The sequence below is a fragment of the Scyliorhinus canicula genome, chromosome 13 (assembly GCF_902713615.1).
Source record: "Scyliorhinus canicula chromosome 13, sScyCan1.1, whole genome shotgun sequence".
Lineage (NCBI taxonomy): Eukaryota > Metazoa > Chordata > Chondrichthyes > Carcharhiniformes > Scyliorhinidae > Scyliorhinus > Scyliorhinus canicula.
Genome location: NC_052158.1, coordinates 65526998 through 65552761, shown reverse-complemented (window position 1 = coordinate 65552761; position 25764 = coordinate 65526998). Strand labels below are relative to the sequence as shown.

Here is a 25764-nt window from a genome sequence, read left to right as displayed (position 1 = left end):
ACGCAGACATTGGGAGAACATGCAGACTCCGCACAGACAGTGACCCAAGCCGGGAATCGAGCCTGGGTCCCTGGCACTGTGAAGCAACAGTGCTAGCCACTATGCTACTGTGCCGCCCCCCTGCGCTACCATGCCGCCCCATAGGTGGTATTGGGGCAGCACGGTAGCCTTGTGGATAGCACAATCGCTTCACAGCTCCAGGGTCCCAGGTTCGATTCCGGCTTGGGTCACTGTCTGTGCGGAGTCTGCACATTCTCTCCGAGTGTGCGTGGATTTCCTCCGGGTGCTCCGGTTTCCTCCCACAGTCCAAAGATGTGCAGGTTAGGTGGATTGGCCGTGATAAATTGCCCTTAGTGTCCAAAATTGCCCTTGGTGTTTGGTGGGGTTACTGGGTAATGGGGATAGGGTGGAGGTGTTGACCTTGGGTAGGGTGCTCTTTCCAGGAGCCGGTGCAGACTCGATGGGCAGAATGGCCTCCTTCTGCACTGTAAATGCTATGATAATCTATGATAGGTCTTGCTTCATATTTTTATATAGATTCACCCCCTATTGGACTACCTCAATTAGTGTCCTGGACCTGTTTCTATTGGACAGGGTCAACTAGTTTCTATGGGTCGGCTTGCGATTGGATGGGGTGAATGAGCATCCAGGAGCTGCTCCTTACTGGACAAGGTCAATCCATGTCTTGGTCCTACTCTGTATCGGATGGGTTCAATCCATGTCTGCCCTGTATTGGACTGATTCAGTTCAGATCAGTGAATGGTCAAAGTCAATTTGGATACGGGATAGGGTTACCGCAATTTCCCCCTCCCTAAGTCTCACTGACACTTACTAAGCTCAGAGCAATTGCTCTCTCTGGCGATGTGTTAACTGAAATAAAGGTCTCCCACCCTGACACAAAACCAATTCATCCAGTGGGACTGGAGGCTGAGACAATGGCTGTATATTATCCTTGGCTGCTCGCACACTAAATACTCCTCTGTTACACTACTCGTCTCAGAAGCGCAGGAAATTATTGAAAGGCCTTCTCCGGTTGCCATGGCTCCCAGCCTCCCTCCTCATTGCCACTGCTTTCCCCACACTAATGTATCTGTGCTGAAACCTCCCATTGTGGATCAGGAATTGTGAGGAATCAGTCACACAGACTCACAGAAAAGGAACGACTCTCTCCAAAGGCCTTCATAATGGAATCACACACACACACACACACAAAAAAATATCATGCAGCTCGGCTGAGGAGTTTCAGGGAGGGGAAATATAAAATTCTTTTCATTTCACACACAATCAGCTCCCTCTGTTGGTTGACGAACACTGTTCCCAGTCACTGTGCTGGTTATATAGGACCAACCCCCCTGACCAGACTGATTCACGGAGCCTTGATCATGAGGAGCACTTGGGAAAGTGCTGCTCCTGTGTGATTTAGTCCCCTCATCATTTTGCTGAATGAACGTTGATAAGTGGACTTGGAAGCTGAGAGTTCAGGAGTGGGACACATCTCTCTGAGCCTGCAGCAGTCCCGACGCTGCCGTCGTCAACAGCAGGTACGTCAGTGCGCACAGAGCTGCAAGTTCTTTGCAACTCGCAGTGGGGCAAGCAGCAAGTCGGCAAGGGACAATGCTGTATCAGAAGGAGAGGCAGATGGGGGTAGAGTGGCACAGGGGGGATCAGATTGGGGAGAAGAATAGTGAGAGTGAACGACAGGAGGAAGACGGGTGAGACAGATGGACAGGAGGAAAAGCACAGGGACAGCGACAGCAAGAAGGGATGCTATGACAAACTGATAGAGCAACTGAGTGAGGAAAAGGAGATACACAACTGAGAAAGGAAAGGCTCAATGTGATCGTGGGAGAACAGTAATTAATAATAATAATAACAATCTTTATTGTCACAAGTAGGCTTACATTAACACTGCAATGAAGTTACTGTGAAAATCCCCTAGTCGCCACACTCCAGCGCCTGTTTGGGTACACTGAGGGAGAATTTAGAATGTCCAATTCACTGAACAAGCGCGTCTTTCGGGACTTGTGGGAGGAAACCGGAGCAGCCGGAGGAAACGCACGCAGACACCGGGAGAACGTGCCGACACCACACAGACAGTGACCCAAGCCAGGAATTGAACCCAAGACCCTGGCGCTGTGAAGCAACAGTGCTAACCACTGTGCTACTGTTACCAGTAAATGATGGTGGTGATAGAAAAAGAAAAAGGGAGTGGAAGAGAAAGAGAGGGACGAGGTGCGGCAGATTTAAAAAAGCTACCCGAAAATTATTTGCTGTTCTACATTTGAACTACTTACTGAAATCTCTGAGAGTAGAGTTTTGGTCGACTCCACATTACATTGTGACTTTCTGCAGAGTGAAGCACAGTCACACAGCACAGCACATACAAGTTGTTGCTTCTTACAAAAATACCAATTAACTCTTTATGGTGCGAGAAGACAGCAGCTCATCCCATGTCCACTGACTGAAAGCTCTTAGATAAAGAAAGTAATATTCACCGGGACGCCAATGGTGTTGGCAATTGGCACGGGTTGTATTTTAGAACTACAACTCTTGCCGTCAGAAGCGCGACAGATAAACTCCTTCCCGACCCGAGTCCTTACCCGAGGTTAGGGAGGTTGTGGATATTTCCACCTGTGGCAGCTGATGCTTTGAACCCGTCTGTTCAGAAGGAGACCGAGGTATCGGCCCCAATTGGAATTCAAAATCACATTCATTCGGAAAAGGATGTGGAAAATACAACAGCAGAAAGTAACCTCAAGAAAACAGACCAGGGCACCTCGAAAACAAAACAGTAGAGGGTGGAGACTGGAGGACAAGCAGTTAAATCTGAGAGAAAATAAAACTGGAGGCAGGGGAAAAAAGGAGAAATGTCAGAGATACAAAGCAGAACGGAATGACCGTGAAATAGAAATATGCGAGGTAGAGAGAGGGGAAGGGGGGAGGAGAGAGAGAGAATGAAAAAAGGAGTAAGAGAAGACAGCAAAAAAGGCAAAGAAAGGAGACAAAGAGAAAGGCACAAAGACAAAGGAGATTAAAAGCAGAGGGGAGGAGAAGGGAGACAGAGAGAGAGAACGCGAGAGGGAATATGGGCATGGGAAATACAGGAGGCAGCGAGAAACATTAATGTCAGAGAGAGGGAGTGTGGAAAGAGTTGGACAAAAAGAGAGAAGGGCAGAGGCAGATAGAAGGACATAGAAAAAGACATAGAATTGGAGATTAAAGGAAGGAAATCAGAGAGGAGGTGGGAAAGGGGAATAAAGATGAGCGAATAGAAAGTGGAGGAAAAACTGAAGACAGAAAGAGGAAGCAAGGTGGAAGGAAAGATGTGAGGAGGAGGGAGATAAGAAGACAAAGAGAAATGAGAGGTAAAATAAATAATAATAATAATCTTTTATTGTCACAAGTATGAAATTACTGTGAAAAGCCCCTCGTGACAAAAACGAGATTTGAAACAGAGAGACTATGTGGCCTGTGAAAATCAGAGAGACTGTGGGGAGAGAGGCAGAGGGGAATCAGAAAGAGAGTAAAGTGGGAATGGAGAAGAGAGAGAGGAAACAGATGAGAGAGAGAGAGAGAAATTCTGTAACATATACATGGAGAAAGACAGACAAAAGGGGACAAGAGAAATTGAGAGAAAATAGAGAGAGAGAGAGACAGAGCGGAAGATAGACAATGAGAAGGGAAGTCAGAACAAAAAAAAAGGAGCTAGAAAAGGAGAGCGAGAAAGACAGGGGAAACAGAGAGAAGGGACAGGTTCAAGGACAGGGGAGGTCAACAGGGAAAGGAAACAAAGCGAGCGAGGGGCGAGGAGAATTATTCAAAGAAAGAGGGAAAGAGAGAGACAGGCAGACAGAAATATCAAACAGAGACCAAACAAAAGAACAGGAGACAGGAATGTAAATCAGATGAGAAAACAATAGAATAATAGCATGAATCAGAAAGGAAAAAAGAACAGACTGCAAGCTGACAAAAAGAGGACACAGAGGAAGTGAGGGGGAGAATGAAGAGAGAGAAAGGAGTGCAGGCAGCAAAGAAATGGACCAGCGATGGGGTGCAGTGACAGAGAGAGAATGGTGAGAGAGAAAGGATCAATGAAATAAAAGTGAAAGAAAAGGGGAGCAAGAGAGAAAGAGAGAGGAAACAGAGAAAGGACAGATGGAGAAAGGACAAGGGAAAAGGAGCAGAAAGTTGAGATTTATTTTTATCAAGTTGAGGTTCCAATGTGTTGTTCTCTGTTAGTTTGATCCCAAGAAAAGATGGTTATTTTTGCCTCATTGTTGGATATTCCTGTGGAAAGACTGGTCTGAGGGCTGAAATTCCCCATTAGGTTGTGCCAGGCTGTTTAGATTTGGGGTTCAGATGGCTCTATTAGTTGGTCTGACTTGGATGGTTTTGGCTCAAGTGTCAGAGGTCTGGGAGGCTGCCAGGTGGCACTGCTCAGTGTCTGCGAGCCCGATTTCTCTGCTGGCTGGTGTGACCTGTCAGATGATCTCCCACTGTTACAGAACCTCTCTGAACCTCTCCGAACTGCCTTGCAGAATGTTTGAAGATTGCTTACACATAACATCGGAGAGCTCCCATAGGATTCATTACGTGCTCACCTTTGGTTTCCCTGGCTGTCAGCACACTGCTCTATCAAACTGATGCGGGGTATGAAGGAAGGGGGCTGTTTGCCATATTGAGCAAAAAAAAAAATTCCTTAAATTGTTTTTTTTAAATGGAACAATTCTTTTCTCTGTAAGTAATTGAATCCTTTCCAATGCACTGACACTGTAGGGCGACTGAGCTGTTGGAAGGTTTCGCAGATTCCTAAGAATTCCTGAAGCACTTGTTGCTAGTTTCTCATCCCACCAAACTATAATCTTTCACAGGCACCATGTGCGAGATGAAAAGAATACCCCCAGCCCTCGGTTCAGCCTGGCCCACGTGTTTACTTTGGTAATTCTAACAGAGTATCCCTTACAGGCCAACCGCTTTTCATCTGGAAGCCCCGTCTAAAAATCAAAGAGTTAGGATTCCGTTAACCTCCACTGGAGTGTGTTCTATCAGATTTCTGTAATTAAAAACCCATTCAATTACATCAATCGGAGCAGCAGGACAGACAACGGCAAAATGAGCCAAAGCGCACAGAGTTAGTGACCTTGCAGTGAAGGAGGTCATCTTCATGGACATGGCTAGGCTGTTCCACTGTCTGATTGCTGGACCAGTCAGAATTTGTTGCTTAGTTCATTCAACAGTCTCAAAGTGAGAGGGAGATTCGATGCGACATCCAGTCTGAACAACGTTGTATTTGGATATCCCAATCAGGTTCGCCCAGCCAAATCTCAACATTAGGACACGGTGTTCCTTCTTAAACACAAGGCAGAAGCCGACCGGAATGTACTTCGCTTTGATTTGAAGGATTAATAATTTCAATCAGATCAGCTGAAAGATCCAACACAGCCTTTACTCTTGCTCTGACATTCAGTCGCTGTTTTTTTTTAAAAACAAAGTATCGTGGCCTCTGCCCACATGAAGCAGGAGTGAATAATTTCTTATGAATGAGCAGAGGTCTTTTTCCAGCTGCTGAAAGGTCAAAAGAGCTCCCATTATCCCAGCCGCGTCTCCAACAACTCACTCTCATTCTCAAGAAATGACACAAGCCCCAGGCAGACAACACCCCCTATTGGCCAAATACACTTGCTGCAAGATAAATACAGCACTGAATCAAACTGAATCCAGTGAGTTCCACTGAATCCAGTTAGTTACACTGAACCCAGTGACATATACTGAACGCAGTGACGTTTACTGAACCCAGTAACGTATACTGAACCCAGTGACGTATACTGAACCCAGTGACGTATACTGAACCCAGTGACATATACTGAACCCAGTGACATATACTGAACCCAGTGACAAAACTGAACCCAGTGACATATGCTGAACCCAGTGACATATACTGAGCCCAGTGACAAAACTGAACCCAGTGACAGAAACTGAACCCAGTGACATATACTGAACCCAGTGACATATACTGAGCCCAGTGACAAAACTGAACCCAGTGACATATACTGAGCCCAGTGACATATACTGAGCCCAGTGACAAAACTGAACCCAGTGACATATGCTGAACCCAGTGACATATACTGAGCCCAGTGACAAAACTGAACCCAGTGACAGAAACTGAACCCAGTGACATATACTGAACCCAGTGACATATACTGAGCCCAGTGACAAAACTGAACCCAGTGACATATGCTGAACCCAGTGACATATACTGAGCCCAGTGACAAAACTGAACCCAGTGACAGAAACTGAACCCAGTGACATATACTGAGCCCAGTGACATATACTGAACCCAGTGACAAAACTGAACCCAGTGACAGAAACTGAACCCAGTGACATATACTGAACCCAGTGACATATACTGAACCCAGTGACATATACTGAGCCCAGTGACATATACTGAACCCAGTGACATATACTGAGCCCAGTGACATATACTGAGCCCAGTGACAAAACTGAACCCAGTGACAGAAACTGAACCCAGTGACATATACTGAACCCAGTGACATATACTGAACCCAGTGACATATACTGAGCCCAGTGACAAAACTGAACCCAGTGACATATACTGAGCCCAGTGACATATACTGAACCCAGTGACATATACTGAGCCCAGTGACATATACTGAGCCCAGTGACATATACTGAACCCAGTGACATATACTGAGCCCAGTGACATATACTGAGCCCAGTGACATATACTGAGCCCAGTGACATATACTGAGCCCAGTGACATATACTGAGCCCAGTGACATATACTGAGCCCAGTGACATATACTGAACCCAGTGACATATACTGAGCCCAGTGACATATACTGAACCCAGTGACATATACTGAGCCCAGTGACATATACTGAGCCCAGTGACATATACTGAGCCCAGTGACAAAACTGAACCCAGTGACAGAAACTGAGCCCAGTGACGTATACTGAGCCCAGTGACATATACTGAACCCAGTGAGTTACACTGAACCCAGTGACGTATACTGAACCCAGTGAGTTACACTGAACCCAGTGAGTTACACTGAACCCAGTGACATATACTGAACCCAGTGACATATACTGAGCCCAGTGACATATACTGAACCCAGTGAGTTACACTGAACACAGTGAGTTACACTGAACCCAGTGACAGATACTGAACCCAGTGAGTTACACTGAACCCAGTGAGTTACACTGAACCCAGTGACAGAAACTGAACCCAGTGACATATACTGAGCCCAGTGACATATACTGAACCCAGTGACATATACTGAGCCCAGTGACATATACTGAGCCCAGTGACAAAACTGAACCCAGTGACAGAAACTGAACCCAGTGACATATACTGAACCCAGTGACATATACTGAGCCCAGTGACAAAACTGAACCCAGTGACATATACTGAGCCCAGTGACATATACTGAACCCAGTGACATATACTGAGCCCAGTGACATATACTGAACCCAGTGACATATACTGAGCCCAGTGACATATACTGAACCCAGTGACATATACTGAGCCCAGTGACATATACTGAGCCCAGTGACATATACTGAGCCCAGTGACAAAACTGAACCCAGTGACAGAAACTGAGCCCAGTGACGTATACTGAGCCCAGTGACATATACTGAACCCAGTGAGTTACACTGAACCCAGTGACGTATACTGAACCCAGTGAGTTACACTGAACCCAGTGAGTTACACTGAACCCAGTGACATATACTGAACCCAGTGACATATACTGAGCCCAGTGACATATACTGAACCCAGTGAGTTACACTGAACACAGTGAGTTACACTGAACCCAGTGACAGATACTGAACCCAGTGAGTTACACTGAACCCAGTGAGTTACACTGAACCCAGTGACTTACTTTGAACCCAGTGACATATACTGAACCCAGTGACGTATACTGACCCCAGTGAGTTACACTGAACCCACTGAGTTACACTGAACCCAGCGAGTTACACTGAACCCAGTGACTTACTCTGAACCCAGTGACATATACTGAACCCAGTGACATATACTGAACCCAGTGACTTACACTGAACCCAGTGAGTTACATTGTACCCAGTGAGTTACACTGTACCCAGTGACTTACTCTGAACCCAGTGACATATACTGAACCCAGTGACATATACTGAACCCAGTGACTTACTCTGAACCCAGTGACATATACTGAACCCAGTGAGTTACACTGTACCCAGTGAGTTACACTGTACCCAGTGACTTACTCTGAACCCAGTGACATATACTGAACCCAGTGACATATACTGAACCCAGTGACTTACTCTGAACCCAGTGACATATACTGAACCCAGTGAGTTACACTGAGCCCAGTGAGTTACACTGAACCCAGTGACATAGACTGAACCCAGTGAGTTACACTGAGCCCAGTGACTTACACTGAACCCAGTGACATAGACTGAACCCAGTGACATATACTGAGCCCAGTGAGTTACACTGAGCCCAGTGACTTACACTGAACCAAGTGAGATACGCTGAACCCAGTGACATATACTGAGCCCAGTGAGTTACACTGAACCCAGTGACTTATGCTGAATCCAGTGAGTCCCACTGAATCCAGTGACTTACACTGAACCCAGCGAGTTACACTGAACCCAGTGACTTACTCTGAACCCAGTGACATATACTGAACCCAGTGACATATACTGAACCCAGTGACATATACTGAACCCAGTGACTTACACTGAACCCAGTGAGTTACATTGTACCCAGTGAGTTACACTGTACCCAGTGACTTACTCTGAACCCAGTGACATATACTGAACCCAGTGACATATACTGAACCCAGTGACTTACTCTGAACCCAGTGACATATACTGAACCCAGTGAGTTACACTGAACCCAGTGAGTTACACTGAACCCAGTGACATAGACTGAACCCAGTGAGTTACACTGAGCCCAGTGACTTACACTGAACCAAGTGAGATACGCTGAACCCAGTGACATATACTGAGCCCAGTGAGTTACACTGAACCCAGTGACTTATGCTGAATCCAGTGAGTCCCACTGAATCCAGTGACTTACACTGAACCCAGTGAGTTACACTGAACCCAGTGACATATACTGAACCCAGTGAGTTACACTGAACCCAGTGAGTTACACTGAACCCAGTGACATATACTGAACCCAGTGAGTTACACTGAACCCAGTGAGTTACACTGAACCCAGTGACATATACTGAACCCAGTGAGTTACACTGAACCCAGTGAGTTACACTGAACCCAGTGACAGATACTGAACACAGTGAGTTACACTGAACCCAGTGAGTTACACTGAACCCAGTGACATATACTGAGCCCAGTGAGTTACACTGAACCCAGTGACTTATACTGAACCCACTGAGTTACACTGAACCCAGTGAGTTACACTGAACCCAGTGACATATACTGAACCCAGTGAGTTACACTGAACCCAGTGAGTTACACTGAACCCAGTGAGTTACACTGAACCCAGTGACATATACTGAACCCAGTGAGTTACACTGAACCCAGTGAGTTACACTGAACCCAGTGAGTTACACTGAACCCAGTGATATGTACTGAACCCAGTGACTTACCCTGAACCCTGTGACTTATACTGAATCCATTGACATATACTGAACCCAAAGTTACACTGAACACAGTGAGTTACACTGAACCCAGTGACGTATACTGACCCCAGTGAGTTACACTGAACCCAGTGAGTTACACTGAATCCAGTTAGATACACTGAACCCAGTGAGTTACACTGAACCAAGTGACTTACACTGAACCCACTCACTTACATTGAACCCAGTGAGTTAGACTGAACCAAGTGACTTACACTGAACCCAGTCACTTACATTGAACCCACTGAGTTACACTGAACCCAGTGACATATACTGCGTCCAGTGACATATACTGAACCCAGTGAGTTACACTGAACCCAGTTACACTGAACCCAGTGACATATACTGAACCCAGTGAGTTACACTGAACCCAGTTACACTGAACCCAGTGACATATACTGAACCCAGTGGCTTACACTGAAACCAGTGAGTTACACTGAACCCAGTGACTTACACTGAACCCAGCGACATATACTGAACCCAGTGAGTTACACAGAATCCAGTGAGTTACACTGAACCCAGTGACTTACACTGAACCCAGTGAGTTACACTGAACCCAGTGAGTTACACTGAACCCAGTGAGTTACACTGAACCCAGTGAGTTACACTGAACACAGTGAGTTACACAGAACCCAGTGAGTTACACAGAATCTAGTGAGTTACACTGAACACAGTGAGTTACACTGAACCCAGTTACTTACACTGAACCCATTGACATATACTGAACCCAGTGAGTTACACAGAACCCAGTGAGTTACACTGAACCCAGTGAGTTACACTGAACCCAGTGAGTTACACAGAACCCAGTGAGTTACACTGAACCCAGTGAGTTACACTGAACCCAGTGAGTTACACTGAACACAGTGAGTTACACAGAACCCAGTGAGTTACACAGAATCTAGTCAGTTACACTGAACACAGTGAGTTACACAGAACCCAGTGAGTTACACAGAATCCAGTGAGTTACACTGAACCCAGTGAGTTACACTGAACCCAGTGAGTTACACTGAACCCAGTGAGTTACACAGAACCCAGTGAGTTACACAGAACCCAGTTACTTACACTGAGCCCAGTGACATACACTGAACCCAGTGACAGATACTGAAACCAGTGACAGATACTGAACCCAGTGACTTACACTGAACCCTGTGACTTACACTGAATCCATTGACATATACTGAACCCAAAGTTACACTGAACACAGTGAGTTACACTGAACCCAGTGAGTTACACTGAACCCAGTGACGTATACTGAACCCAGTGAGTTACACTGAACCCAGTGAGTTACACTGAACCCAGTGAGTTACACTGAACCCAGTGAGTTACACTGAACCCAGTGAGTTACACTGAACCAAGTGACTTGCACTGAACCCATTCACTTACATTGAACCCAGTGACATATACTGCGTCCAGTGACAAATACTGAACCCAGTGAGTTACACTGAACCCAGTTACACTGAACCCAGTGACATATACTGAACCCAGTGGCTTACACTGAATCCAGTGAGTTACACTGAACCCAGTGGCTTACACTGAATCCAGTGAGTTACACTGAACCCAGTGATATGTACTGAACCCAGTGACTTACACTGAACCCAGCGACATATACTGAACCCAGCGACATATACTGAACCCAGTGAGTTACACAGAACCCAGTGAGTTACACAGAATCCAGTGAGTTACACTGAACCCAGTGAGTTACACTGAACCCAGTGAGTTACACTGAACCCAGTTACTTACACTGAACCCAGTGACAGATACTGAAACCAGTGACAGATACTGAACCCAGTGAATTACACTGAACCCAGTTACTTACACTGAACCCATTGACATATACTGAACCCAGTGAGTTACACAGAACCCAGTGAGTTACACAGAACCCAGTGAGTTACACAGAACCCAGTGAGTTACACTGAACCCAGTGAGTTACACTGAACACAGTGAGTTACACTGAACACAGTGACATATACTGAGCCCAGTGGCTTACGCTGAACCCAGTACCGTATACTGATCCCAGTGAATTACACTGAACCCAGTGAGTTACACAGCACCCAGTGAGTTACACTGAACCCAGTGAGTTACACAGCACCCAGTGAGTTACACTGAACCCAGTGAGTTACACTGAACCCAGTGAATTACACTGAACCCAGTGAGTTACACAGAACCCAGGGAGTTACACAGAACCCAGTGAATTACACAGAACCCAGTGACATATACTGAACCCAGTGAGTTACACTGAACCCAGTGAATTACACAGAACCCAGTGAGTTACACAGAACCCAGTGAATTACACAGAACCCAGTGAGTTACACAGAACCCAGTGAGTTACACAGAACCCAGTGAATTACACAGAACCCAGTGAGTTACACAGAACCCAGTGAATTACACAGAACCCAGTGAGTTACACAGAACCCAGTGAGTTACACAGAACCCAGTGAGTTACACAGAACCCAGGGAGTTACACAGAACCCAGTGAATTACACAGAACCCAGTGACATATACTGAACCCAGTGAGTTACACTGAACCCAGTGAATTACACAGAACCCAGTGAGTTACACAGAACCCAGTGAGTTACACAGAACCCAGTGAATTACACAGAACCCAGTGAGTTACACAGAACCCAGTGAGTTACACAGAACCCAGTGAATTACACAGAACCCAGTGAGTTACACAGAACCCAGTGAGTTACACGGAACACAGTGAGTTACACGGAACACAGTGAGTTGAGCTGAACCCCAGGGTTATATTAATTATTTCAGGTGATTTACTTTATTGCACACTTTGTTCATTGCTAGAATCAGCAACTATTATTTTGTCTACCTCAGCTGAACATTCATTACCACAGACACCATTGATTACCACAGACTCCATTCATTACCACCGACTCCATTCATTACCACCGACTCCATTCATTACCACAGACTCCATTCATTACCACAGACTCCATTCATTACCACAGACTCCATTCATTACCACAGACTCCATTCATTACCACAGACACCATTCATTACCACAGACTCCATTCATTACCACAGACTCCATTCATTACCACAGACTCCATTCATTACCACAGACTCCATTCATTACCACAGACTCCATTCATTACCACAGACTCCATTCATTACCACAGACTCCATTCATTACCACAGACTCCATTCATTACCACAGACTCCATTCATTACCACAGACTCCATTCATTACCACAGACTCCATTCATTACCACAGACTCCATTCATAATCACAGACTCCATTCATTACCACAGACACCATTCATTACCACAGACTCCATTCATTACCACAGACTCCATTCATTACCACAGACTCCATTCATTACCACAGACTCCATTCATTACCACAGACTCCATTCATTACCACAGACTCCATTCATTACCACAGACTCCATTCATTACCACAGACTCCATTCATTACCACAGACACCATCATTACCACAGACACACTCTCCATTCATTACCACAGACACCATTCATTACCACAGACACACTCTCCATTCATTACCACAGACTCCATTCATTACCACAGACTCCATTCATTACCACAGACTCCATTCATTACCACAGACTCCATTCATTACCACAGACTCCATTCATTACCACAGACTCCATTCATTACCACAGACTCCATTCATAATCACAGACTCCATTCATTACCACAGACACCATTCATTACCACAGACTCCATTCATTACCACAGACTCCATTCATTACCACAGACTCCATTCATTACCACAGACTCCATTCATTACCACAGACTCCATTCATTACCACAGACTCCATTCATTACCACAGACTCCATTCATTACCACAGACTCCATTCATTACCACAGACACCATTCATTACCACAGACACACTCTCCATTCATTACCACAGACACCATTCATTACCACAGACACACTCTCCATTCATTACCACAGACTCCATTCATTACCACAGACTCCATTCATTACCACAGACTCCATTCATTACCACAGACTCCATTCATTACCACAGACTCCATTCATTACCACAGACTCCATTCATTACCACAGACTCCATTCATAATCACAGACTCCATTCATTACCACAGACACCATTCATTACCACAGACTCCATTCATTACCACAGACTCCATTCATTACCACAGACTCCATTCATTACCACAGACTCCATTCATTACCACAGACTCCATTCATTACCACAGACTCCATTCATTACCACAGACTCCATTCATTACCACACTCTCCATTCATTACCACAGACACCATTCATTACCACAGACACACTCTCCATTCATTACCACAGACACCATTCATTACCACAGACACACTCTCCATTCATTACCACAGACTCCATTCATTACCACAGACTCCATTCATTACCACAGACTCCATTCATTACCACAGACTCCATTCATTACCACCGACTCCATTCATTACCACAGACACCATTCATTACCACAGACTCCATTCATTACCACAGACTCCATTCATTACCACAGACACCATTCATTACCACAGACACACTCTCCATTCATTACCACAGACACCATTCATTACCACAGACACACTCTCCATTCATTACCACAGACACCATTCATTACCACAGACACACTCTCCATTCATTACCACAGACTCCATTCATTACCACAGACTCCATTCATTACCACAGACTCCATTCATTATCACAGACTCCATTCATTACCACAGACTCCATTCATTACCACAGACTCCATTCATTACCACAGACTCCATTCATTACCACAGACTCCATTCATAATCACAGACTCCATTCATTACCACAGACACCATTCATTACCACAGACTCCATTCATTACCACAGACTCCATTCATTACCACAGACTCCATTCATTACCACAGACTCCATTCATTACCACAGACTCCATTCATTACCACAGACTCCATTCATTACCACAGACTCCATTCATTACCACAGACTCCATTCATTACCACAGACTCCATTCATTACCACCGACTCCATTCATTACCACAGACACCATTCATTACCACAGACTCCATTCATTACCACAGACTCCATTCATTACCACAGACACCATTCATTACCACAGACACACTCTCCATTCATTACCACAGACACCATTCATTACCACAGACACACTCTCCATTCATTACCACAGACACCATTCATTACCACAGACACACTCTCCATTCATTACCACAGACACCATTCATTACCACAGACACACTCTCCATTCATTACCACAGACACACTCTCCATTCATTACCACAGACTCCATTCATTACCACAGACACACTCTCCATTCATTACCACAGACACCATTCATTACCACAGACACACTCTCCATTCATTACCACAGACTCCATTCATTACCACAGACACCATTCATTACCACAGACACACTCTCCATTCATTACCACAGACTCCATTCATTACCACAGACACACTCTCCATTCATTACCACAGACACCATTCATTACCACAGACACACTCTCCATTCATTACCACAGACACCATTCATTACCACAGACTCCATTCATTACCACAGACTCCATTCATTACCACAGACTCCATTCATTACCACAGACTCCATTGATTACCACAGACTCCATTCATTACCACAGACTCCATTCATTACCACAGACTCCATTCATTACCACAGACTCCATTCATTACCACAGACTCCATTCATTACCACAGACTCCATTCATTACCACAGACTCCATTCATTACCACAGACTCCATTCATTACCACAGACACCATTCATTACCACAGACTCCATTCATTACCACAGACACCATTCATTACCACAGACTCCATTCATTATCACAGACTCCATTCATTACCACAGACTCCATTCATTACCACAGACACCATTCATTACCACAGACTCCATTCATTACCACAGACTCCATTCATTACCACAGACACCATTCATTACCACAGACTCCATTCATTACCACAGACTCCATTCATTATCACAGACTCCATTCATTATCACAGACTCCATTCATTACCACAGACTCCATTCATTACCACAGACTCCATTCATTACCACAGACTCCATTCATTACCACAGACTCCATTCATTATCACAGACTCCATTCATTATCACAGACTCCATTCATTACCACAGACTCCATTCATTACCACAGACTCCATTCATTACCACATACTCCATTCATTACCACAGACTCCATTCATTACCACAGACACCATTCATTACCACAGACTCCATTCATTACCACAGACACCATTCATTACCACAGACACCATTCATTACCACAGACTCCATTCATTACCACAGACTCCATTCATTACCACAGACTCCATTCATTACCACAGACACCATTCATTACCACAGACACCATTCATTACCACAGACTCCATTCATTACCACAGACTCCATTCATTACCACAGACTCCATTCATTACCACAGACTCCATTCATTACCACAGACACCATTCATTACCACAGACTCCATTCATTACCACAGACTCCATTCATTACCACAGACACCATTCATTACCACAGACTCCATTCATTATCACAGACTCCATTCATTATCACAGACTCCATTCATTACCACATACTCCATTCATTACCACAGACTCCATTCATTACCACAGACTCCATTCATTACCACAGACTCCATTCATTACCACAGACTCCATTCATTACCACAGACTCCATTCATTACCACAGACACCATTCATTACCACAGACACCATTCATTACCACAGACTCCATTCATTACCACAGACTCCATTCATTACCACAGACTCCATTCATTACCACAGACTCCATTCATTATCACAGGCTCCATTCATTACCACAGACTCCATTCATTACCACAGACTCCATTCATTATCACAGACTCCATTCGTTACCACAGACTCCATTCATTACCACAGACTCCATTCATTACCACAGACTCCATTCATTACCACAGACTCCATTCATTACCACCGACTCCATTCATTACCACAGACTCCATTCATTACCACAGACTCCATTCATTACCACAGACACACTCTCCATTCATTACCACAGACACACTCTCCATTCATTACCACAGACTCCATTCATTACCACAGACACCATTCATTATCACAGACTCCATTCATTACCACAGACACCATTCATTACCACAGACTCCATTCATTATCACAGACTCCATTCATTACCACAGAAACCATTCATTGCCACATTCATCCGAAACCAAGAGTAATCTCTCCCAACACCCCCTCCGCCTAAAGAAACCTCTACCAATCTCACCAACCACCAAACGGTAATGGACAGCTGCCACTTTGAGCAAACCCCATCCACCGACCCTCTTCTGGAATATTTTATTTTCTCCAGGTGCAGAAAGTCCACCAGGCCCCTAACCAAGACGAAGCATTAGGCAGTGCCGAGAACCTCCACCCGAGCAAGACTCACCTCCGGGCTGATTGGAGACGCGAATACCAGCACATCCTCTTTCCCTCCTGCAGTTCCGGCAAGTCTGACACACTCCAAAGGTGGCCATCATCGGGCACAGCTCCTCCTAAACACCCAGAATCTCTGATATTGTTTCAAAAAAGGAGACCCAAAAATCAGGAAACCAAAAGTCTAAAGTCGACCATGAAACCATTGTCGACAGTCATAAAACCCCATCTGGTTTACTAATGTCCTTTAGGGAAGGAATTCTGCCGTCCTTACCTGCGCCGGAGTGCTCCGCGCAGCTCTGGCTGCCGATACGGGGCCCTGCACACCCGGCCGCTGGCCTGCGCAACATGGAGGACCCATACAATATAGGCCCCCCCCCCCCAGATCACACGCGCCTGCCAATCGGTGGCCCTCGATCGCAAGCCTGGCCGTCCTGGAAGGCCCCCCCCCCTCCCCCACTCCCCGGTGACAGATCCTCCCGCTCCCCACCAGGGTGGCCGCGGACTGAGTCCGTAGCTGCCACCCCGAGTGCCCGCCGGGTGGAACCATGTTAGAACCACGCCGGCAGGAACTCAGCCAGTTGCCGGCAGAGAACTGCCACGGGGGCCTCTTTCAATGGCCCCCCAACCGCCGTCGCGTTGACCACAGGCGCGTGATTGGTGCCGATTTTCCGGGGAGCAGAGAATTGCGGGAGCAGCATCGCGCCGAATTCCGGCATCGACGCCCATTCTCTGTACCTGCACCGATTGCGATTTCGGCACAGAAGCTCGGAGAGTCCCCCCCATGATTCCTACAGATCGGCGGCAACAGAGTCCTAGTGCCTAATTTAAAATGATGCCTGAATTGGTTCCACATTCTTAATGAGGTTATTACGACTCGGCTCGACAAAAAGCTTACCGGAGAGAACGGGTGAGGAACGATAACAAGGTAACAAGCTCGATCCGATCCACGAAGCCTCCTCCATCTTCCCCCACCTGGATCCTTAAAACTACCCCCGTATCTTATCAACATTTGTGCCCAGTAATAACACACAGCAAATTACGTAGTGCCAACCTTCCACCCCACACACCGATTTTCTAGCACTCTGGTAGAAAGCCCAAATAAAAGTAGATATTAACTTATTGACCCTACCGAAAAAACGCATTAGAAAGAAAGACTGGGAGACACTGAAACAAAATCAAACACTTGGAAGAATATTAATTTTCACTGGGGACTCTTTCCATCAAAGGAAGTATGGCATTATATGAAATGTTCAGAATTCAAGGGGTTAATGTCATATCATAATTAACCACTAGATGGAGCTGGATGCAGAATTATATAAAGCACTGACTCACAGGCTTCTGGGAGAGGCCTGGAGAGAGTGCAGAGGAGAGGTCTAGAGTACAGTTCTAGATAGAGTTAAAGACTAGTGTTAGTAGAGTGTAGATTACTAGATTATTGTTTGCTATAGGAGTAAGTGGTCGAGCTTTAGTAAGTAATGTTCATGAACTTAGCTGCTGTGGTCTTTGTAAATACTTCAACATCCATCCTGATAACAGAATCAAAAGAACACCACATAGTACCAGGTGTGTGTACAAAGAACGCCACTGGAAGGGCATCCATCTTTTCAAATCAGCCTTCACCCCTTCAACCAGACTGGACAAGTTAAATTTATGGAGCGGAGCCCCATCATGAGCCACCCAAATTCCCAGATACCGGAAACTAGTCCTGGCTGGATAAAATGGTAACTTCCACAGTTCAGCTCCCCTCCCGGGGGGGGGGGGGGGGATCAAATCGCTCCATAACCTCAAAGAGGTACCTCCATTTGGCCCGATCAAACGCCACCAAAGAGGGCGATAGCACCACATTCAAGAGTCTCCTAATGATGGCTGACAGTTGCCGTCCCTTAACAAGCCCGGTCTGCTCCTCCGAAATCACCCCCAGCAGGCAAGGCTCCAAACAAGTTGCCAGTACCTTAGCCAAGAGTTTCACATCAACATTTAACATAGGAATAGGCTGGTACGACCCCCACACTGTGGGATCCTTGTTCTTTTTCAAGATCAAGGCGATTGATGCCTACGCCAGTGTGGCTGGCAGTACCCCCCCCCCCCCCCCCCGCCCCCCCCCCGAGGCAAATCATTCAACATATTCCAACAGAAGTGAAATCAGCAGCCCAATAGACTACTTATAAAATTTCAAGGGAAATCCATCAGACTTTGATGCTTCGTCTGTATTAGACGAACACAGTTCAAAATCTCCTCCTGCCCAATTAGCGCCTCCAACTCCTACCTTCTATCCCAGTCCAACTCCAAAAATTGTACCATTGTTGATTCCTCCTCCGGAGGCTCAGACTTACATTGTAAAAGGTCTCAAACACCCCGTCGACCTTCTCTGGGGCACAGGCCAATCTGTACATGATGGAGTTTCGAAGGATGATGGGGGATCTCATTGAAACGAGGCCTGGGTAGAGTGGATATGGAGAGCATGTTTCCAATAGTAGGAGAAACTAGAACCCGAGGGCACATCCTCAGACTGAAGGGACGATCCTTTAAAACATGGATGAGGAGGAATTTCTACAGCCAGAGGGTGATGAATCTGTGGCACTCTTTGCTGCAGAAGGCTGTGGAGACTAAATCACTGAGTGTCTTTAAGACAGAGATAGATAGGTTCTTGATTAATATGGGAATCAAGGGGAGAAGGCAATAGAATGGGGATTAGAAATATATCAGCCATGATTGAATGGCAGAGCAGACTCGATGGGGTGAATGGCCTGATTCTGCTCCTACATCTTATGGCCGAATGGACACCAAGTCCCTGATCTGAACTATCTCCGAGGAGGCAGTCTGATGCCTGAGCTAACAAGCAGCTGGCCTTCTCCCCATACTCATAAAGCCACCCCGTCAAGTGAGGAAACTGGCTCCCCGCCTTCCCTACTGGTAACAACTCAAAATCCGTCTGTAATTTCTTTCTCTCTGCCAAAAGCTCTGGTATTGGGGTACTCGAGTATTGACGGTCCACTTCCAGAACAGAATTTCTGCCTTTCCACCCTTCCAAGTTTATCCCTTTATGACTTGTAAGAAATTATTTCTCCCTTAATAACTGCCTTCAATGCATCCCACAGGGTGGAGGGAGAGACCGCCCCTTTTCTTATTTAACTCCACATACTCCCCAATGGTAGAGGGCATCCGCTCACAAAAACCCTTCTCTGCAAGTAAAATGCCATGTCCAACCTCCACAGGGGTCGCTGAGAGCAGCCCGGCTACAAAAACAAATCCACATAATGCGGGGCCAATATTACTATTGCTGAGTATCAATCCGCAAGTTAAACTGATGAACATGGGAAAGGAAAGAAACTCCTTGGGCACAATTCACCAGATCCCCAACAACCCCTTGTCGCTGTTTCGTAAATTCCCCCGACAAGAAGTCCACCTACTTCCCGGTTATCCACTGAGGGGGCAACGACGCCGCAGAATCCGCCACCATTTTCTCCCCTTCTGGGGCTCGAGAGATGTCCGATTCGGACAAAGGTACCTTGCCCGATTTGTGCCTTGTGTTATACCCCTTCAACATCACTCGACAGAGGGGTCCAATTCTGTCACACTGTAACAATTTCCTCCTAAAAATAACCCGTTAAATGGGCAGAAAGAGCCAAAAAGACGAATCCCCAGGAGGGAGCCACCGTGTGTGTGACTGCTCACCCACCTCATAGCTACCACTGGAAGGCTAAATGTTGTTGACTCTTACATGCCTTCCGCGATGGCCCAGTTCAAGAGAAAACGCTGGAGTTGTCACTAATACCCAGATCCCATGAAAGAATACATTTTTAAAACTGAGCAATTTGTAAGGTGTTCTCGCAAATGAATTGAGAATATGGTACCCCGCTTAAACATAGTCCTTGAGGTCCACATCTCCAGACCAGATTACAGGTGAGACTGTGATATTCCACAGCTTGACCGTGGCAGTCTCAGCATGAATACTATCGTGCCTATCCTGACGGTTCCCAATCATCATGCTCCCAAATTCAGGGAGGAAGTAGACGTTGTCAAAAACCAACTAACAAATGAAACAGACGCTTTTAATTTGCCTTTTTTTAAGAAGTGGGGTGGCTGTGGTCCATTTGCAGAAAGGAAAGGTGTCATGTTCTGTAGCCTGACCGAAGTGATCGATGAACTACAGAGCATGTAGTTTAAAATAATTTATTGTGGAACAAACTGCTTGGTAAGATAACTAGGATAAATTAACTAACAAACAACTAACACTGAACATACTCGTGGAACTACTGCAAATAAGTCTATCTCCCAGAACGACCAACTCCCAACTCCCAGATCACATGGTGACGTGATGGGTTTACAACGCCACCTGGTGGTCGGAGGTCGTGCATAACATTGTGTGCAAACTTACATTAGGCATATCATCACAAAAGGTTGGCGTCCAGGATGGATCCGTCCTACAGGGAGCTCAGCGCTGCAGTGGGCTGTGTTGTCCTGGAGGCAGCATGGGTGGCATTTGAGCACACACAGGGCGGCAAAGCTTGAGGTGGGGCTTGTACTTGAGTTCAGCATCATGTGTAGAATGTGTGAGGGGGGGGGGCGGAGGGAGAATGGGTTTGCAATCGGGGGGTGTACAGAGTTGAGTTAATTGGGGTAGCTAACACGGGGGACTGTAAGATGAGGAACAGGGGTTTGACACGGTTCTTTGTTTTGCAGATGCCCATTGACGTTCCTCGAAGTCTGCACTCTCACAGAGCGGGGAAACCTTACTAATGGCCTATTCGATGATCCTCAACAATGGCAGTGGTCATCAGTGCACACAGGAGAGTAGCGAAGAGAATCTTTTCTTCTCCTCTTTCTACGGAGTGGTTTTCGTGCTGGCCTTTGTTGGCAACATTATCGCCGTGTGGGTTTTCTCCTGTGATAAGAACCCCAACACCACCACCAACATCTACCTGATGCACCTGGCGGTGGCCGATCTCTCCTACGTGCTGATCTTGCCCATGCGGATGGTCTACCACCTGAGCCAGAACCATTGGCCATTCGGCGAGGTGCCCTGCCGGATCACCGGCTTCCTCTTCTACCTGAACATGTATGCCAGCATCATCTTCCTGACCGGCATCAGCGCTGATCGCTTCCTGGCCATTGTGTACCCGGTGAGGTCCATGCGCATCCGGAAGCCACTCTACGCCAACGTGGTCTGCATCGTCCTGTGGGTGGTCATCGTGGTGGGGGTGGCCCCGATGCTCGGGGCGCCACAAACCCTCCAGACTGGCAATGCCACCACCATGTGCCTCCAGCTGTACCGCGAAAAGACCTCGAGCTTCGCCCTGGTGCCCCTCACGGTGGGGTTCGTCATTCCATTCGTGATCACGGTGACCTGCTACCTACTGATCATCCGCAGCCTGCGCAGGGGGAACCGCATCGAGAGGCACCTGAAGGACAAGGCCATCAAAATGATTATCCTGGTCCTGACCATCTTCCTCATCTGTTTTGTGCCCTACCACATCAACCGATATGTTTACATCTTGTTCACCAGCACCGCCCACGCCAGCTGCCGAGACAGGAAGCTCATCGCCCTCAGCAATCGCGTCACTTCCTGCCTAACCAGCCTTAACAGCTGCCTCGACCCCGTCGTTTACTTTTTCGTGGGAGAGAAATTCCGCGAGCGGTTCTGTCACTTTGTCTGTGGCCAGCGGAAGCGGGCGCAGTCACTCAGTCACGAGACCAAAACAAACGAGAGCTCTCTCAGCGGCAAGTCTGAGCTGTAGTCCCGCAAGTAACCAATCAGCAATACCTCATCGCTCTGATAGGAGTCTGTGCATGTGTGTGTGTGTGTGTGTGTGTGTGTGAGTGAGTGTGTGTGTCTTTGCGTGTTTGCTGAGTTGCCAGGGTTGGTAGTAATGTACGAATCTCAATCATCACAGCATGGAAATCTCAGCCAGCGTGCAATCTCAGTCACTGCATGCCAGTGAGAGCTCAGCCACTGCACACCAGTGAGATCTCAGCCACTGCACACTGGTGAGATCTCAGCCACTGCACACCAATGAGATCTCAGCCACTGCACACCAATGAGATCTCAGCCACTGCACACCAATGAGATCTCAGCCACTGCACCAGTGAGATCTCAGCCACTGCACCAGTGAGATCTCAGCCACTGCACCAGTGAGATCTCAGCCACTGCACGCCAGTGAGATCTCAGCCACTGCAAGCCAGTGAGATCTCAGCCACTGCACCAGTGAGATCTCAGCCACTGCACAGCAGTGGGATCTCAGCCATTGACGGCAGTGGGATTTCACCTGGTGCATGCCGATGAGATTCCAGCTATTGCATGCCAGTGAGACCTCAGTCTGTGCACAAGTCTGGTTTCATCCAGTGCACGCCAGTGATATCTCAGTGTGCCCATGCCAGTGAGAGCTCAGCCAGTACACGCCAGTGAGAGCTCAGCCAGTACATGCCAGTGAGAACTCAGCCAGTGCATGCCACTGAGAACTCAGCCAGTGCATGCCAGTGAGAACTCAGCCAGCACACACACACCACTGAGACCTCCAATGAGATTTCAGCCACTGTACACCAGTGGGAGCCCATGCCAGGGAGAGCTGAGCCAGTACACGTCAGGGAGAGCTCAGCCAGCATCTGTGAGAAATCAGCCAGTGCACATCAATGAGATTTCAGCCACTGCACACCACTGGGAGATCAGTCAGTGACGCCAATGAAATTTCACCCAGTGCATGCCAGTTAGATCTCAGCGAGCCCATGCCAGTGGGAACTCAGCCAGTACACGCCAGAGAGAACTCAGCCAGTACACGCCAGTGAGACCTCAGCCAGTGAGAACTCAGCCAGTACACGCCAGAGAGAACTCAGCCAGTGAGAACTCAGCCAGTACACGCCAGTGAGAACTCAGCCAGTACACGCCAGAGAGAACTCAGCCAGTGAGAACTCAGCCAGTACACGCCAGAGAGAACTCAGCCAGTACATGCCAGTGAGAACTCAGCCAGTGAGAACTCAGCCAGTGAGAACTCAGCCAGTGAGAACTCAGCCAGTGAGAATTCAGCCAGTACACGCCAGTGAGAACTCAGCCAGTACATGCCAGTGAGAACTCAGCCAGTGAGAACTCAGCCAGTGAGAACTCAGCCAGTGAGCACTCAGCCAGTACACGCCAGAGAGAACTCAGCCAGTGAGAACTCAGCCAGTACACGCCAGTGAGAACTCAGCCAGCCCATGGCAGTGAGAACCCAGGCACTGTACACCAGTGAGAACTCAGCCAGTACACGCCAGTGAGAACTCAGCCAGCCCATGGCAGTGAGAACCCAGGCACTGTACACCAGTGAGAACTCAGCCAGTGAGACCTCAGCCAGTACATGCCAGTGAAATGCTGATGGAAATGCTGGTAAAGATATGAAACTATGAGTGTATCTGTGATGTAATTATTCAGCGTCTGGACATAAGGGAATATCTTCATTATTTTGATGATCTTTAAAAATGTGTGTATGTGTATGTTTGTGTGAGAGTGTGTCCATATCTGTATCTTTGTCTGGATGTATGTGGCTCTCTCTCGATATCAGGTCGGGGCTAATGATTGAGCTCCGGGTCATTCAGCGACCAGTTCTATGAACAGGTTGAAAACATGGATGTTCTCCCATATCTGGAATGGTCCAAGAAAATATTCAGTGGAATAGTGAGGCAGTTGAGGTGGCTGTCGGGGAGGGGAGGCAGGGAAGATGGGTCGGTGGGGCAGGGGGTGACGGGGTGTGACGATAGTCATGGGAGGTTGTGTTGGGGGGGGTGGGGTGCAAGCTTGCTCAATGGAAAGATCCAATCATTCTACACAGTTTGGCTACTGCAAGCTTTACAATAGATCCCTTAATGAAAAAGGATAATTGCCAGTTCCAGATTGACAAAAGCTGCCAACCAGCAGACGACTTTCCTTTTATCTTTCCAGATAGGCTTCATCCCTGAAAGAGGCAACATGATAGGACGTTTCTCATTCATGCAAAGTGCTTACAGTGACGTCAACTTTTAAGTGGACATCAAGCTCGTTTCTTTGTAAATACAGTTACACCTGTACCTGTGATGTGAACTCTTTTAATTATCCAGGTACATTGAAAGCTGAAAAGCTAATGGGTACTCATCTAAAACCCGAGACACTAACCAAAACCTGGGCCTCCGATGCCAGCTTGACATGTAGTTGCAGCCATGATGAATAATCACAAGATGCCAGTTGCCTGTCTCCAGCTAGCGGAGAGGTCCTGAGGCTAACAATGCCGGGAGTCAGCCTTCACCAGCCAGGAACGGAGAGCTCTTCCGGAATGACTTCCCTGTCGGTTTCCCAGTGCTGACCTGGCACAGGTCTCCACTCGATGCTCTTCAGGCTGTGCTTTGGGTGATTGACTTATTGTTTAACTTGTCCTTTGGGCATCTGCATTGGCTAACAGCCGTAACAAAGTGCGCTACGGGGAACGAGACAGCTGCGCATGGGCATAGAGCCGGTCCGACCACGAAATGCACAATTCTTTTGTTAGGCAAATACCACTCGATTACATGGCTAAATGCGACATAGAATTTACAGCACGGAAACAGGTCATTCAGCCCAACTGGCCCTTACTAGCATTCACGCTTCACATCAGACCCCTCTCACCGTACTTCACCCCTAGACTGACATTGCCCAATAGTGCCCCCCCCCCCTGCTATGTGTTAATCCAATATTGTGTCGATAATCTAATGTGCCAT

The 25764-nt window shown here is 46.9% G+C and overlaps 2 protein-coding genes across 2 annotated transcripts in view; one reads left to right on the top strand and one right to left on the bottom strand.

Moving 5' to 3' along the window:
* Positions 1 to 25764, bottom strand: part of LOC119976215 (LIM and senescent cell antigen-like-containing domain protein 2) — a 129549-nt gene that overhangs the window by 47715 nt on the left and 56070 nt on the right. The window lies entirely within an intron of this gene.
* LOC119976213 (uracil nucleotide/cysteinyl leukotriene receptor-like) lies at positions 1325 to 24735 on the top strand. Its single transcript, XM_038816532.1, has 2 exons — positions 1325 to 1541; positions 21751 to 24735. Exon 2 carries the CDS (start codon positions 21807 to 21809, stop codon positions 22803 to 22805), a length of 999 nt encoding a protein of 332 aa, XP_038672460.1. The 5' UTR covers positions 1325 to 1541; positions 21751 to 21806; the 3' UTR covers positions 22806 to 24735.